At 38.8% G+C, this 14252-nt stretch overlaps 3 protein-coding genes across 17 annotated transcripts in view; 1 reads left to right on the top strand and 2 right to left on the bottom strand.

The window, feature by feature from the left end:
- The window catches only part of LOC310709079 (tigger transposable element-derived protein 1-like), an 877074-nt gene that overhangs the window by 213597 nt on the left and 649225 nt on the right, over positions 1-14252 (bottom strand). The gene's annotated exons all lie outside the window — the stretch shown is intronic.
- TGIF2 (TGFB induced factor homeobox 2) overlaps positions 1-14252 on the top strand; it is a 353736-nt gene that overhangs the window by 32137 nt on the left and 307347 nt on the right. The window lies entirely within an intron of this gene.
- Positions 1-14252, bottom strand: part of DLGAP4 (DLG associated protein 4) — a 317667-nt gene that overhangs the window by 9854 nt on the left and 293561 nt on the right. For 12 of the 15 annotated variants that reach the window (XM_083507990.1, XM_083507983.1, XM_083507991.1 and 9 more), the window contains one exon: positions 1227-1588. In XM_083507990.1, coding sequence (XP_083364116.1) covers positions 1227-1588 — 362 coding nt within the window. Of the gene's footprint in view, positions 1-1226; positions 1589-1951; positions 2014-14056; positions 14130-14252 lie in introns of those variants that run through there. The other 3 variants (XM_083507997.1, XM_083507984.1, XM_083507985.1) reach the window with 2 other exon arrangements.

Genomic DNA, 14252 nt, shown 5'->3' with positions numbered 1-14252 from the left:
TGCTTTCTCTGCTTTAAGAAGCATCTACTCTATAGAAAACGCATTTTAAAAAGGAGAATACTCTTTCCTCCTGTAATGAGACATGCACAAACTGTGTTTTCAGCCTCTGCTTATAAACGTTTCCATTTACCCTGGACCTTTCTAGCATGTTGCTGGCCACTGTGTAATTCTGCCAGATCTGTTTTATTTGTATTTTTTGCTGTGTAAGATTTCATATTTGTATCTTGTTGTACACTGCTATAGTTGGGGTTTTTTTTATTAAGCAGTTGATAAATATTCTGAATAAATAAGTTGGGTAACCTAGAAATACTCATTGTTCGAAGACCAACACACAAAAGGTTTTGTGCAGTAAAGAATATGTATTTGTTGAAGTTAATCTGTTTCTGCTAACAACAATTGGATTTGCACTCAGGTACTTTCTTACTTGGGTGAGCACAAGTCTTTGGATCAGCATGGGAAGCAACTGCAAAGCTTCCAGTAAGGAAGGAATGCATAGCTGTTCTGGAAATCTGACAGCAGAAGGCAGAACATTACTTATTATTTAAATGTTCCACAAATTAGCTTTCTTTTCTGCATCACGTACAGCAGTGCATGCATTCCTGACCTTTAACAATGCCATTAGATTCCCTGTGAATTTACAGGAAATCCAGGAACCAAAGAATCATTATTTGACAGAAAGCCAATGAAAATGTATGTTTAAGTACTTAGTATGCCACTTCCACAATATTTGAACTTGCATGTGTTTTTGCAGAATTCTGCAGTCAGAACATCTGCCATGCAAAAGTCGAAATCTTACTGACCAACAGCCAAGGTTTACTACACTGTGTGTGGCATATAGGAAATTGATTTTTTTAATAAGGTAAACTTCTCTTGATTTAGAACTGAGTCGATTCAATTGCACAATGCACGTCTTAGGATAGGGCTGAACCCTGTGATTCTTTAGCATGTTTGCCCTGTAAACACCTCTCTTTTATGGGCTTCAACAAGTGGACCCGTGGTGCTACCAATACGTGGGGTTATCAAAGAAGAATTTTCCTACAGGCCTGTTCGCTATATATGCCTTAATTAATTCCTTCTCAAGTGCCCCTGGACTTTTATAAAGTCAAAGTTCAGCAGAGGCACACCAAGCGGGCACAGATGCCAGAGCAGTGAAACAAGGATGCACATGTAAAAATGGTTACATTAAAAACATCTTCTAGTGCTAATGAGAACAAACAATTCCATACTTGTATTCCTATAGATGACAGCTTCCTTTTGGGGATATTCTCCACCTTTGGCTCCTCACTTGTCAGGGTCCCCTTGTCACTCTTCAAGGTTGCATTTTTCTGGGGTAACTCAGGAGGCTCCCTGGCAGGAGGCACAATGCTCCCTCTTGTCACGCTGGGTGGTCTGGTGCTGTCTAAGCTATCCGAGGAATTGCTCAGTCCCGACTGGCTGTTGACCTCGCTCTTGTGGTCCTGGTTGTCCAGGTAGTTGTCTTGTGCCGATTCGGTGCTGCTCTGCACGGTGACAGAGATGAACGGCTTGGAGGTGGTCCGAGGTGGGACTGGTGGCGGTGTCTTTTTATAGCCCACTAGGCATGCCGAACCTGCGACAGCGGCAGCGAGAAAGTGTGGAGGGAGAGAAGGGAAGCAGAAGATGGAAGAGAAAGCAGCAAAAACCCAGTGAGTTGAGAGGAAAGGCAAATTGGTCACAATGTTTAGAGAAGCTAACAAGCATAGATGCAGAATAGGCCAGCCTATGCACGGAGCAGCCCAAAGCACATTAATAGCCAGCACTACCCTGCTGTGAAATTCAAGAGGAACACCATAACACAGACTGGAAGATAATGGAAAAAGTGAGGAAGAACCCTCCAAAAAGCTATAAAGCAAGCCACACTTGAAAGGGGCTACACAGTAGTGGGGTGGAAGCCTGCAATTTTGCTTTATATATAAGGTCCTGATAAAACCACCTCTTGGTGTTTGAACCCATCAGTGGAAAGTTTCAGTATCTTGACCAACCTGGTACTTGGACCTAGAAAATGAGAAATGCCACAGAAAGATCCTGTGAGACACCAGCCATGCTCACTTTTGTTGAAAAACAATATTTTTGAGAAATAAAGCTCCAGGCTTAGTAATAGCCACTTAAATTCTGGAGCTAGAACAACGGGGCATTCCACAACTTTCTTGATGTGGAACTTAAACTTCATATAATAAACTTGCTATATAGTTTCAGTAAATAACAAAGCATTTTGTAGCAGCTTAAAGACAAAAGAGCCTAATTGTGTGAGTGGAATGACTTCCACTTACTCAATGGGACTTTCCTCCCTCTCCTCCCTCTTGCATGCCCCATGACCTCCTCAAATCTGCTCCAGAGGGCTAAGGGAACCTCTAAAACAGATTTAGGGGGCACATGGGTGAAGAGAGGGGGTGAACCTTCCATTGTGCAAGGAGAAACCCTTTCTGTGATGGAAAGCTCACCCCAGAGCTACAATGAATACAACTCGAATCCATTTTGATGAGGCCCAAGCTTTTGTGGGCTAGAGTCAACTTCGTCAGGTGCCAGCTTTCTTTAGCAGTAACTATAGAATCTCTGGTATAGACATCTGATGAAGTGGAATTATAGCTCTTGAAAGCTTATACTTTAATAAAATTCCTAGTTTGAAGGTGTCACAATAATTCATTTTTTTCTATAAAAAGGCAGCTCCTGTCAGAAAGTGATCTCACAAATCAGATGGACTTTAAATAACTAAATAAATAAATAAATAAATAAATAAATAAATAAAGCCGTTGACACATCCATATTCTACCAATTTTACATGGACCTGGATCTAAGCTAACTGAAAAGTGATGCACATGTGCTGAAATTTGAGAGCTTAGTGCATACTTGTGGATGGGTGTCGCTGCAAGAGCTTTTAAGGTGGATTCCAACTTCCTTTGGCAACAACTACAGAATAGTTGGCATATAAAGTTAACCTAACAATAAAAGTCTTTACTCCTATCTAGGGACTATATTAAAATTACCTATATATTTTAAGCATGAAAACCTGTTTTTATTGTAAACCAGCTTCTTTAATTTTAATATTTTATGGTTTCAAATATGTATTTTGTATATTTTAAACAAGCTATGTGTATTTGAAATTATTTTAATCTTACTTTGTAAGTCAGCTCAAGCATTTAATATAGAAAAATGTAGGATAAGCTACTGTTTTGCTTGTTTACTTCACAACTCTTCAGCCACTCAGTGGCCAACTCATTATGTATAATTATGTCCGAAGGCAGCTAACCTATGGGGTTTTTTTTGTTGCTGACTTGTTTCAATAAGCCACAGTTAAGATTAACCATAGTTTTTCCAGCTTCAGACGTAAGGCTAAACTATGGTTAGATGAAAAGAGTTTCCTTCTTTGGCTACACTGGAGAAAAAATAGGAGAGGTGGATCATTCAAGCACAAGCCTTGCCTTTTCAACAATAGCCCATAATTTATCAATATGTCCAAACACAACCTCCTAATGCAGTTGATATGAAATACTAGCCCCAAAGTTGTTTCTCTCTGAAGTAGTACCAGAAGACAGAGATGAATAAATGGAGAACATACTTGATATTGTTTGTAAGAATGGTTTGAGTGTAGGCAGTTGTACACTGTGCTTCAGTCCACTGAACTATGTGCATTGCATGTGCATTGCATCCTAATTCTCCCTCTTAGCGGTTAGCTAAAGCAGTCAGTGCTGACAGAAACAGAGTCAAAACAGGACTACAGAGAAACAAGAGGGAGTAAACTGTATACCTGGGTGAACCCCAAGACATACATTAAATTTATTGACCAATTCTGCCCCCACCCAAAGCCAGTCCAATGAGCATGCTCAGTAGCCACAGAATGTTGCCTGTCCGTTGTAAAAGCAAAAGTGGAAAGGAAAGAACCGAATTATTTGCTAGGTGCAACCATGGCTGCCTAGAAGGAATTCTGAACAGGACACACCTGTGAGAAGAACACACGCTGCAATATTTTGTTGCAGGCCACACCTATTTGAAGCCCTCATCTTTTCCCTGGTCTGTTTTCAGCATTCATTAAAAAGCGACCTTGCATTACTCAAAGGGCAGTTATTACAAGGACTTTCCTAGGCAGATTACATAATGAATACTGATTTTCCTCCTCATAATTAACTCTGAATAAATACTGTTTGTGGATTGTATTGAATATAAACTAAAGAGGAGGAGGGAAATACACCTCAAAAGACTAAGGGAATTCTCACATTGGAAAATGGCACTTGATAGTTTTGTTATGGATGTAAAGCATACACAACTCATCTGCATTGGAAATATTTCTCCTTCCTGGGATGTTAACATAAATAGCCTCCCAATTATTCCTCCTCTTTAAGCCCTAAATGAGCACCTAAAGGGGAAAAATACTAAAATTAGGAAGCCAGAAGTGATTGTCCTTCCTCTCCTCACAGAGCCATCGATCTATTCCTCAGAATAATCTGCTTCAGAGCCCCAGAGGATGTGAGGCCACAAGCCTGTGACAGAACAGCAACAAAAGCATCTCAAACTTTTCATCAAAACATTAATGTCTAGCAAGTGTTTAGCTCAATACACAAGAGTCTGGTAAAATATGGTGTTCAAACTGAAGCCTCGGAAATAATCACCCCTATAGTTTGTACATACATACATACATACATACATACATACATACATACATACAGTTTGTTCATACCATAGTATGGACAAATAATGGCTAATCTAATTAGTTTTATTTGTTAGCTATTCTCTAGCATTTAGTAGCTCAGAGGAGCACCTGTCTTATCCTCTATTTCATCTCTAAGTTCCAGAAGGTATCACCACAAGAAATCAGTTACTGAGTAAACCTTTGGTCGACTGCATGCAGTAATAGTCCATCTAGCTTTCTTTTGGGCAGTGGCATTCCAGCATCTTAGGTAAAGGTCATGCGGAGTCTTCCTACCCAATATCCAGGACCTGGAACTGCAGCATCAGACCTGGGATATTTTGCATGCAAAGCAGGTGATCTATTTTGTAATATGAAGTGTACTTTTAGCTGGCAAGAATTGGGTGAAACATTACAGGCTCATGGGACGTTTAAAACTCACAGATTTCCTTCATCACCACTTGGGGCCATAATGTCAGAAGCTACAGACATGAAGAATTAGTAATCCTGAATTTTTTTCTTTCTCTTAAGTTTAGATAAGCACAACACTAGACTTATTCCAGTCAAATGAATTTTCTTTTAAACCTATATAAACAGGTTGCTTACTTTTGATATATATGCTGCTTAGCTATCTGTCATATTTCTGGCAACAGCTATTTTCAGAAAACAGCATTTCAGAAGTTGGTACCATCTATTTCGATTAATTATTTCCAGGCATTCTTGGTTGCCTCCAGTCTTGGCCAACATTCAAAAGCTTGCTGGCAGCTGGCCAAGATTATTTGAATTTGTGTGTGAAGATGTTAAAAAAATGGTTTAATCTTTAAATAGCAGCGACTTCATATTAAACAAGTCAGCACAAGAATGCAGAACTAGTATGTATGTACCACACACCTTTTTTATACAACAACCATAACCAAAGTTATATTTGCATGGTTCTTATTTCTTGAAGTGTTTTACTGTAGCAGAGAACAAACTGGCAGTAGAACTTGACTTTAAATCTAAAAGACTCGTTTGTTGCAAAGCATGGTAAGAACAGCGCTGCAGAGAAAGAAATGGGCTTTTTATCTGGAGCCAAAAGCATCAGTCAGCTTATTGAGGAACATTTGTTTACTTGGGCAAGAACTCAGTCACAATCCAGGAAGACAGACACAGTTATGTGTGATGCTTAGTGCAATGAATGAACAAATAAGGAACCATAATTGTTTCAAAACAATTGCTGACCTGCATTATTCTGTTCTACCCAGTATCACAAACCCTTTGAGTTTGTAATGGTGGGGCACAGATATATTAAAAAGTAGAATACCTGGGATTTAAACCAATCTAGTCCCATGGTGGAAGTGGGATAAAATCAATACATGCTTGACTATTCCAGCATTACTGGATGATTAATTATGATACCAGTTGAGTTCACTAGGTAGTTTCTACACTCTCATCCTTTATAAAGGAGGGACAGATACATGTTGCAAATGGGGGAAAGAGAAAATAAAAAAGAGCAATCCAAATAATCATAGGGATAAGATTCATAGTTTAATCTTAAACAGTCACCATTACACAATGCAAACCAGGAAAGCACAAGCTACTTGTTTCTCCTGTGTAGTATGTGGAATGATAACATGCACATCTTGCAAAAGCTAATTTACTGATATCTCCTAAAAGCAGTTTGATCACATGCAGTTGACTTTGTAAAATTCCTCAATTCTAAAGGATATTGCAGTTTGATAATGAACTCTGTATCTTGCATTACACTTGAGACACAAGAATTTCAAGACATTCTGTCTCCACATGTGCATAGTTTACAAAGCCATGTACTATTTTACACTATTTTACAGAGGACCCACTCACCCCAAAAAGCCACACCGAAAGGAAACAAACTATCTAGTTTAAAGACGATCGTAGATACAAGAACACACACGGCTACAAAATAAACGAATACATTTGGGTTATATGGTACTTCAAAAGGCGAAAATGTAAAATTCAGGATGCATGACATTCCAGAATAATTTCTCAGGGAACACATTGGCTGCAAAATAACTTTTTTATTGGGTTCATATCAAAATCTGACATATTCAAGAAGGATGTTGTTGTGAGTTTTAGGGCTGGACTTCCAACTTAATTCTACAAAATGGTCCACGCATGATTGAATTGGCAAAAGTTTATTTAACAAGTTAAAAGTAGCCCTTGGGCATATTCAGATTTAACAATGTGAAACCCATTGACCTAAACATATCACTTGCAAAAATACCAAATTTAGACTTTTCCATTTGAAGGGCCTGGGTGTCTTTTATACAGTGTTCCATCTGTTCCACCCTAAGAATTATGTCTGCTCTCCATTAGACACAGCAAAAACACTGCAAAGTATGCTGCAGAATGGATTTCAAGTAAATTACTTTCATAATGGCAATTCCCTCAGTACTCACACAGGTAATATTAAGCCATTTTGCAATATTTGCCTCTTAATGCCCTCATCTGTAGAGTTGTACAGTGTTTCACTAAGCCTGTGATCCTAAACACAGCTACTTGACAATAAATTCCATCGAGATTTGCTTCTGACAGGTGTGCTTGGTACCAGTGACAAATCTGGTATAAGGTATTTGATTTCCAGTGACGAGCTGCTAAGCCTATTACAAGTTAAGATAACATAATGTGCAAGTACTGAGAGAGAGAGACTATTAAGAAGGTCACATTTCACATGGATAATTTGCTCATATTCAAGGGAAATGATAGCCTTCATTCTGATGGGACTGATTTCAGGGAATCCAAATGCTTGCTTGAGCTTGGAACAAACCCATGTACTTTTTAACCCCATGCCACCTTGCAGGCACTTTACTATTTTTTGCTGCAATGGCTTGGTACCCCTTTAATCAGATGCAGATTATTCAAAGATTTGGCTCTGCCTGCAAGTCAGACAAACAGGGTGCACCCTAAGCATTCTTGATTCCATTCATCTTTCAGTGAAGTGGATTGTTAGGCAACTGGTACAGAGGCTGGGAGACTTAATAGAACATTAGAATGCAAAGGTCCTCTTGATAATACAATGTGTTCCTTGTAGCAACCACCCACAGAGATGGATACAAGGTGGCAAGTGCTTAAAAGGTGTGCTGGTTTGTTGTGTGGTCTAAACAAGCTAGTGTTATATTGAATGTACACTGAGTTTCTCTTTCCATGTTCTTCTATCCACCATGCAGAAGAGAGGCAGAAACATTCATTTGAGCCTTGCCCATGAAACACCCAATGCAAGTATGGTACATCTGTACTAGAGAACAACAATTCATTAATCAAAAATGATTTCTAAAAACTATTTTGGAAGGCACACACAAAATTGGGTTTAGATTTAAATAAATGTTTCTATGGCAATAGCTACTCTCTCAAAATAGAATTTTATTGCTCACTATGAAACACAGGAATGATTGCAGCTTTCTAAATTTAGACAGGGGACTAAGATAATCAATTCCATTTTAGAATAATCCATATTTTTTCAGTGATGAAAAGATCTCTGCTTGTTCAGCCTTTGAATGCCTGAGCCTCTACTGAGAATACTGGCTGAAAAGTCTTTAAATATATTTTAAATTTATTAATTATCTGCAATATGCAGCACCTTTTTAAAAAAAAAAGTCTGTTCCCTAAAGCACATAAATGAGATTCAGGACTGGTGACGTTTGCCTTTGTACAGGGCAAAGCTGCAAAAATTGTTTGCTTCTGTTGCTACAACATCAAAGGAGGAACAGTAATCAGTATGCAGCCCAAGACACCTCTATTCCCAATTAGTGATGACAGCAGTTCTAGAAATTGTGATGACAGCACAGAGCATAAGTAACAAGATTCTGTGAGAAGCAAAGAAACTGGGAATGTATAGATGAAATACTGGGTTGGATTCCAAAATCCAGTCGGTGGAGTTGTTCTGATGTAAAAGGCACCACTGGTGTCTGTAATGCAAATGGAAAGGAGGCATTGTACTGACAATTCACCCCCTCCATTACAGCACCCCCATCACCTCTTACGCTGTGCTGGAGGGTCCACCAACCTTTCAAAGCACATGTGGGTGTGTTCAAGGGGTGGTGTTGATAAAATCAGTGAGAAATAGCACCTAGCACCTTCCATTAGTTGATCCTCCACTGGATCAAAGACCAGTCATGGAAGGAGTCCTGTGACTGAAAGGGCAGCTTTGGATCCATTCTGCTATATAACCTTATACTTCCCCCACTGCAGCCTACCATCTCATAATTTCCAAATGGATGAGAAGATTCAACAATCCCAAGCAGCAGCTGCTGCTAAGAATACAAGTCAGTTTCTTTAAATCAATTTTTTCCCATTTTGCTACGCTAACTAATGTTGGATAATGGCTACGTTTCACCTTAAGGCAATTAGCAACATCTCCTTATTTTTGGAACAGAAGATCAATAAATCCTAATACTTATAAAAAGTTTCTCTTCTTCTATCTTTACAGGCAACATATTTTATTTTCCTCTGGGAGCTCCCACAATAATTTCATCAGCCTACAAAAGGAACTGACCTACATTCTGCCTCTCCCGTTGCTAGGGCCTATATCAGGTTTCTTAGCAGCTAACTCTTATTTCAGCTACCTTGATTTCTTTTTCTGGAATATCTATTTGTCATTGTTTAAAAAAAGAGAAACAAGCCAGGACTTTTGAATTATTCCCAAGGAAGTTGGCCGCAAGCAAAAGAATATTCATAGTAAATCTTTGTTTCTATTATCAACACACCTATTTTCATTACTTTGGAAGAAATGCCATATCAGTATTATTTGGGGATGGAGGTTATACCTTGGAGTAGATGGTGGGCGGTGCAAGTGTAATTTTTGTATGAAGAGGGATGCATGTAAGGAAAACCAGTGTGGCGTAGTATTTAACAAGTGGGACTAGGAGTGAGGAGACCCAGATTCAAATCTGGGAAAACAACAGAGTAGGAGATGGGGAGAAGAAGAAAAGGCTGCATACTACACATCTTGAGCTCTTTAGAGTAAGGGCAGCATAAAAATGTAATTAAGTAAAATACTGTCCACCTACAGTAAAATGGGCTGGAAAAGAAGAAAGGAAAGAACTGGGAGCTCGCTTAAGAGTGTGCTCTTGATTCTTTCATTTTAAGTTGGGTAACCTGATATCATAGTGATGTCATGCGACTGACAGGTGGGTGGTGCCACCCACTTGTCAAAATAGCCACAGGGGTGGGGGAGCTCTTCTGGCTCACTGGCCAAATCCTGTTCCCCACTGCTGATCTAGCTCTTCCTCCATCAGTGCTAACACACACCAATGTGATCTTTTAATGCATAATAGCAGTGAGCTGGCTCTGTCCCAACCATGAGTCACTCTAAACACAGGATGAAAGAAGCTTCACTTGGATGCCCGGAAAGGAAAAGAAAAGCTGCTGGAGGGAGCTGATGTTTTGAGCAGTTACTTACAGGATATCATAATTTCCTCAATGAACTCTACTCAGCTGATTTCAATGTCCTCTGCAGCAGGTATCTTCAACCTTTTTAGACTCATGGTCCACTTTTAACCCAAACATACACGCAACTGACACTCAGCTTTCTCAAATTCAGGTGCAGCTGCTGGTGTCCTAAACCAGTGCCTGGGCATGGTAATGGACTGTATGAAGGCAAATGAACTGAAACTCAATCCAGACACAATTGAGATAATGTTGGTGGGTGATTCATCACCTGAGTGAATGGCTTTCAGACCTATTCTGAAGGGGGCTGTACTACGCGCTAAAGAATATCAGATACACAGTTTATAGGTGCTTATTCATCCAGCATTGCCATTACAGTCCTGAGTGGCCTCTGTTGCCTGGAGTATCTTTTATCGGCTATTACCATATGTAAATTGAGATAACGTAGCTACAATTAACCATGCATTGACAACCCATCTATATTGCAGTGAGTTGTACAAATGGCTGCTTCTGTTTTTTACAAGGGGCTGCTTTTGAAAATAATTTGGAAACTGCACTTAATCCAAAATAGGCCTGTATCATTATTAACTGGACAATTAGCTCATATTATGCTAGTGCTTCATTAGCAGCACCAATTGCCAAGCCTGTCTCCAGACACAGTTAAAAGTGTCGGGCAACTGAAACCTCAAGATCTGCTCCAGGTGGCTGTCAAGGAGTGGGCCTTCTTAGTGCTAGGATTCCTGTTCTATAACACCCTTCCCACAGAAGCTCATCTGGCACCTTCTTTAAGTGCATGCAGGTGAAGACTTTTCTCCCAGGGTTTAAAATCCAATTTTAAAGTATTTAACCAAAAATATACAGCACATAAACATTGGTTAACTGTTTCTATTATCCTCTCTGTTGGAAAATGTTTATGCTGCAGACTGTTGATTTTAATACTTTGTGTTTATAGTATTTTATCATTTGCATTGTGAGCTTAGGAAAGAAAAAAAGTGTTATTGGGTAATGTTATATAATCACAGGAATAAATGCTCTCTGAATAAACACTCTGAACAAACATTGCATAGTGTGGAAACATTATAGACCACAGCTGAAAAATCATGCCACCAGCATATTAAGATAGCAAGTGAACAATTTTGGCAGAAGAGAGCAGATAAAATTCTTAAATCATATGCCATTAACCTTCAGGGGCTTGCTTCTTCATTCTGGACTACGTGTTTAAACTCTGCTCAGTAAGGAACCCAAAGAAGGACTACGCTAGGACAATTTTCTCCTTGGGAAGGAGTGTCACAATTAATAAGAAACTATTGAGACATTCAAGCTACCAAGCCATCACCTGGAACACAGTTATTCAAAGAGCAAACACTAAATTTTATTTTTCTAATATTGGAAGCCCTTTTGCATCCACCCTATTAATTTAGAGCAGGTTTACAATCTGCAAGCTGCTCTGAAGACTGTGGTTCTCACTTGGAATCCTAGTTTAAGTTAGCATTTCACACGAAACAGCAGTAGCGGACTTGCAAATACCAGAGGAGCTGACTCAGCATTGCCTTTGTTAAATTAAATGCAAAGTTTCCCTTGCTTGCCACAGTTTGAGTGATCACCCATTATATGCCCTGTACAGAACCAAGGAGTGTAATTGTATCCGATGTGGCTTTTGCTCATGAAAAACTATCAAGGGTGAAGAATTTTGCATCAAGGCCAGAGCTTCCTTTCCCTAATCTCCAGAAAGGAAAACTACAGACAGATGGGTCCAGTCAACAGCAGGAAAGCACAAGTCAGTTTCTAGGAAACCACATTAAATTTAATTAGCCATTGCTTCCCTATAATTGGGGAGAAAGTAGAGAAGTTTTAGATCCCTGCATTCCATATACTCTCAGTTGATAGATATTACAATTTATAGAGATCAGCAAGGGAACATTTTCCTCTGCAAGAAAAAAAATACTGACTTTTGCATTCTTTAAGAAATCAGCATTAACAGTTTTCATTGGGAGTTATGATGAAATTTCCTTTTGTAAGTTTGGATCATACTTTGCTACGATTTTGATCTTTATTGTGGTGTTCATGTTTTGGTGGGGAGGGGCAGAATTTGTTATTTTTAAAGTAGCGCTGGATGAGCTGTTTTAGGAACTGTATTATTCTCTTGGTTATTTTTTTCTGATTTTAGCTTTTTTCATTTTATGTAATTGCTGATTTGCTTTAAGGCATCTTTTTGTATAAAGCAACTAATACAATAAATAATAATTATCCTTGCTTCAGACATGCAGAAAGAAACCTTCTAATACTATAGAATGTTTTGAAACAGTCATAGACCAGCATTGTTTTGCAGTAAATGCAGCAAATGTTCAGCCCCCTACTCCATTCCCAATGACACAAAGATACTGAAAGCTTGAGTTGAGCAGTCTCCAGCAAAAATTTACTATGTGAGCCAGACATATTAGAAATGTGCAATTTAAAGCAACACATATCTGGGTAGGAAATATGAATGTCAGATTCTGATTGCAGAGACACATTTTTCCACTACCCAGCATTATTCTAAGCATTCTACACTGGACAACAGAACATGAAAGGGAGGTATTTTCTTGAGTGTTTTATTTGTGCCCCAGGAAAAGTTTTCATATATTTTTTAAATAACAAGGTTTAATGTACAATCCAAGTTTCAACTAACAAAAGACAAGCATCAGATAAAAGCCTTTCCCAAGCATACCTAAGACTATGACTATATCCCAAATGGCAACAAGCCAAATCTTTTTACAGCCCAATTTCTCCTTTACACGTGACTAGTACAAAACATTTCCCTAGATTCAAAACATTAAGACTCTCTGCTTCAAAGTTTCAGACAGGAGAACCTTACAGACGTTCAGCCAAGTAATTAGAAATGCTTTACATATGTGCCTATGGAAGATGCTCAAACATGTTTAGTGCACTTCCAGTCAAAGCAACAAACTCATTTGCACAATGCACAAGCCTGAGCTACAGCTGTTTTTGAAGATATAACACTAAACAGCAAAAGGCTGGCAGTAAGCAAACGCTAACAAATGTTTCTACTGCCTCAGTCAATTTAGGGGATCCAGCTAAGTAGGAAATTAGACTGAAAGGTCATTTCCTCAATGTGACATTCCTGAGACTATTATGTGTCTACTTTTTTCATTCCAATGGTCGAGTCAGATCCTCCCCCCTTCCTTTTCTGGTAATGGGCTTTCATCCTGCCATTATGAATTTGGAGTCTGTTCCTTGAGTTACTAATTTTTTAGACTTTCATAAAGAGCAAGTAGCTTCTAAGAAGTTTTGCCACCACCGCCATTTAACCTTCAACATAAAAGGAGCTTTTAAATCCAGAGTGAATCAAGCAATACCACTGCCTCAAACATTCTCAAACATTAAGCCAGAAAGGCTAAACTAGTGCCTACAGTTATTCACAAATCTTGTTTGCAGAGGCATATACATAGCAAAAAAGAACAAAGCATTGCAGTTAACTTCAGAATGAACAAAGAACTTGCTGCAAACCATTTTGAAAGCCAACACGACCTGTTTCTTCACGTGTAAACGTTACAATTTTTGAGAGTAGCTCCCTCTTTTCTCATTTAGTTAAGAAAACTCAGACAAAACAGGTTTATTTTCAATATTCATATAATCACAGAATTGTAGTATTGCCAGGGACCCAAAGGGAGCTCAACAGCTTTCAGAATGCTAGTCTGGTGATTTATTTATCCTCCACCACTGCAGCTTTCCTTTTGGAACTATAAACTATCAAGACATCTATCTAAATTTCTGTGCATTTCCACACAAAGCTATCAAACCTTGCTCTTGTACTCCAAAATAAAACACAAAAGAAGGTTTTTTCTTAACCTGAACATACAGGCACACAACACAAAGCAAAACAAAAAGAGGCAATGTATAGGATAGGTCTGCCTCAAGACTCAGCTTGATACATGGATAGTTAAGAAACTCTGAAGATAGCACCACAAAACTGTAGCTATTGAAAATGTAGGCTCACCTAAACTTGGAACTTACCAGTGTCACTCGGGATGAGAAACTAGCAAGAAAGCAACAGAAAACCTCAGCCCTATAAACAGCTACATTGCTATCTCCAAGGAGACCATTAGCAACATAATAATGAGACTACAGTGACCAACAGCTGTGATGTATCCTTTATTTTCTTTCTAAAAAGAAGAAGAAGAAAGGAGATGGCTATTTGCTTCTTGACTTC

Source organism: Podarcis liolepis, assembly GCF_965112155.1.
Source record: "Podarcis liolepis genome assembly, chromosome: 6".
Taxonomy (NCBI): domain Eukaryota; kingdom Metazoa; phylum Chordata; class Lepidosauria; order Squamata; family Lacertidae; genus Podarcis; species Podarcis liolepis.
This window is presented reverse-complemented; position numbering and strand designations above follow the sequence as displayed.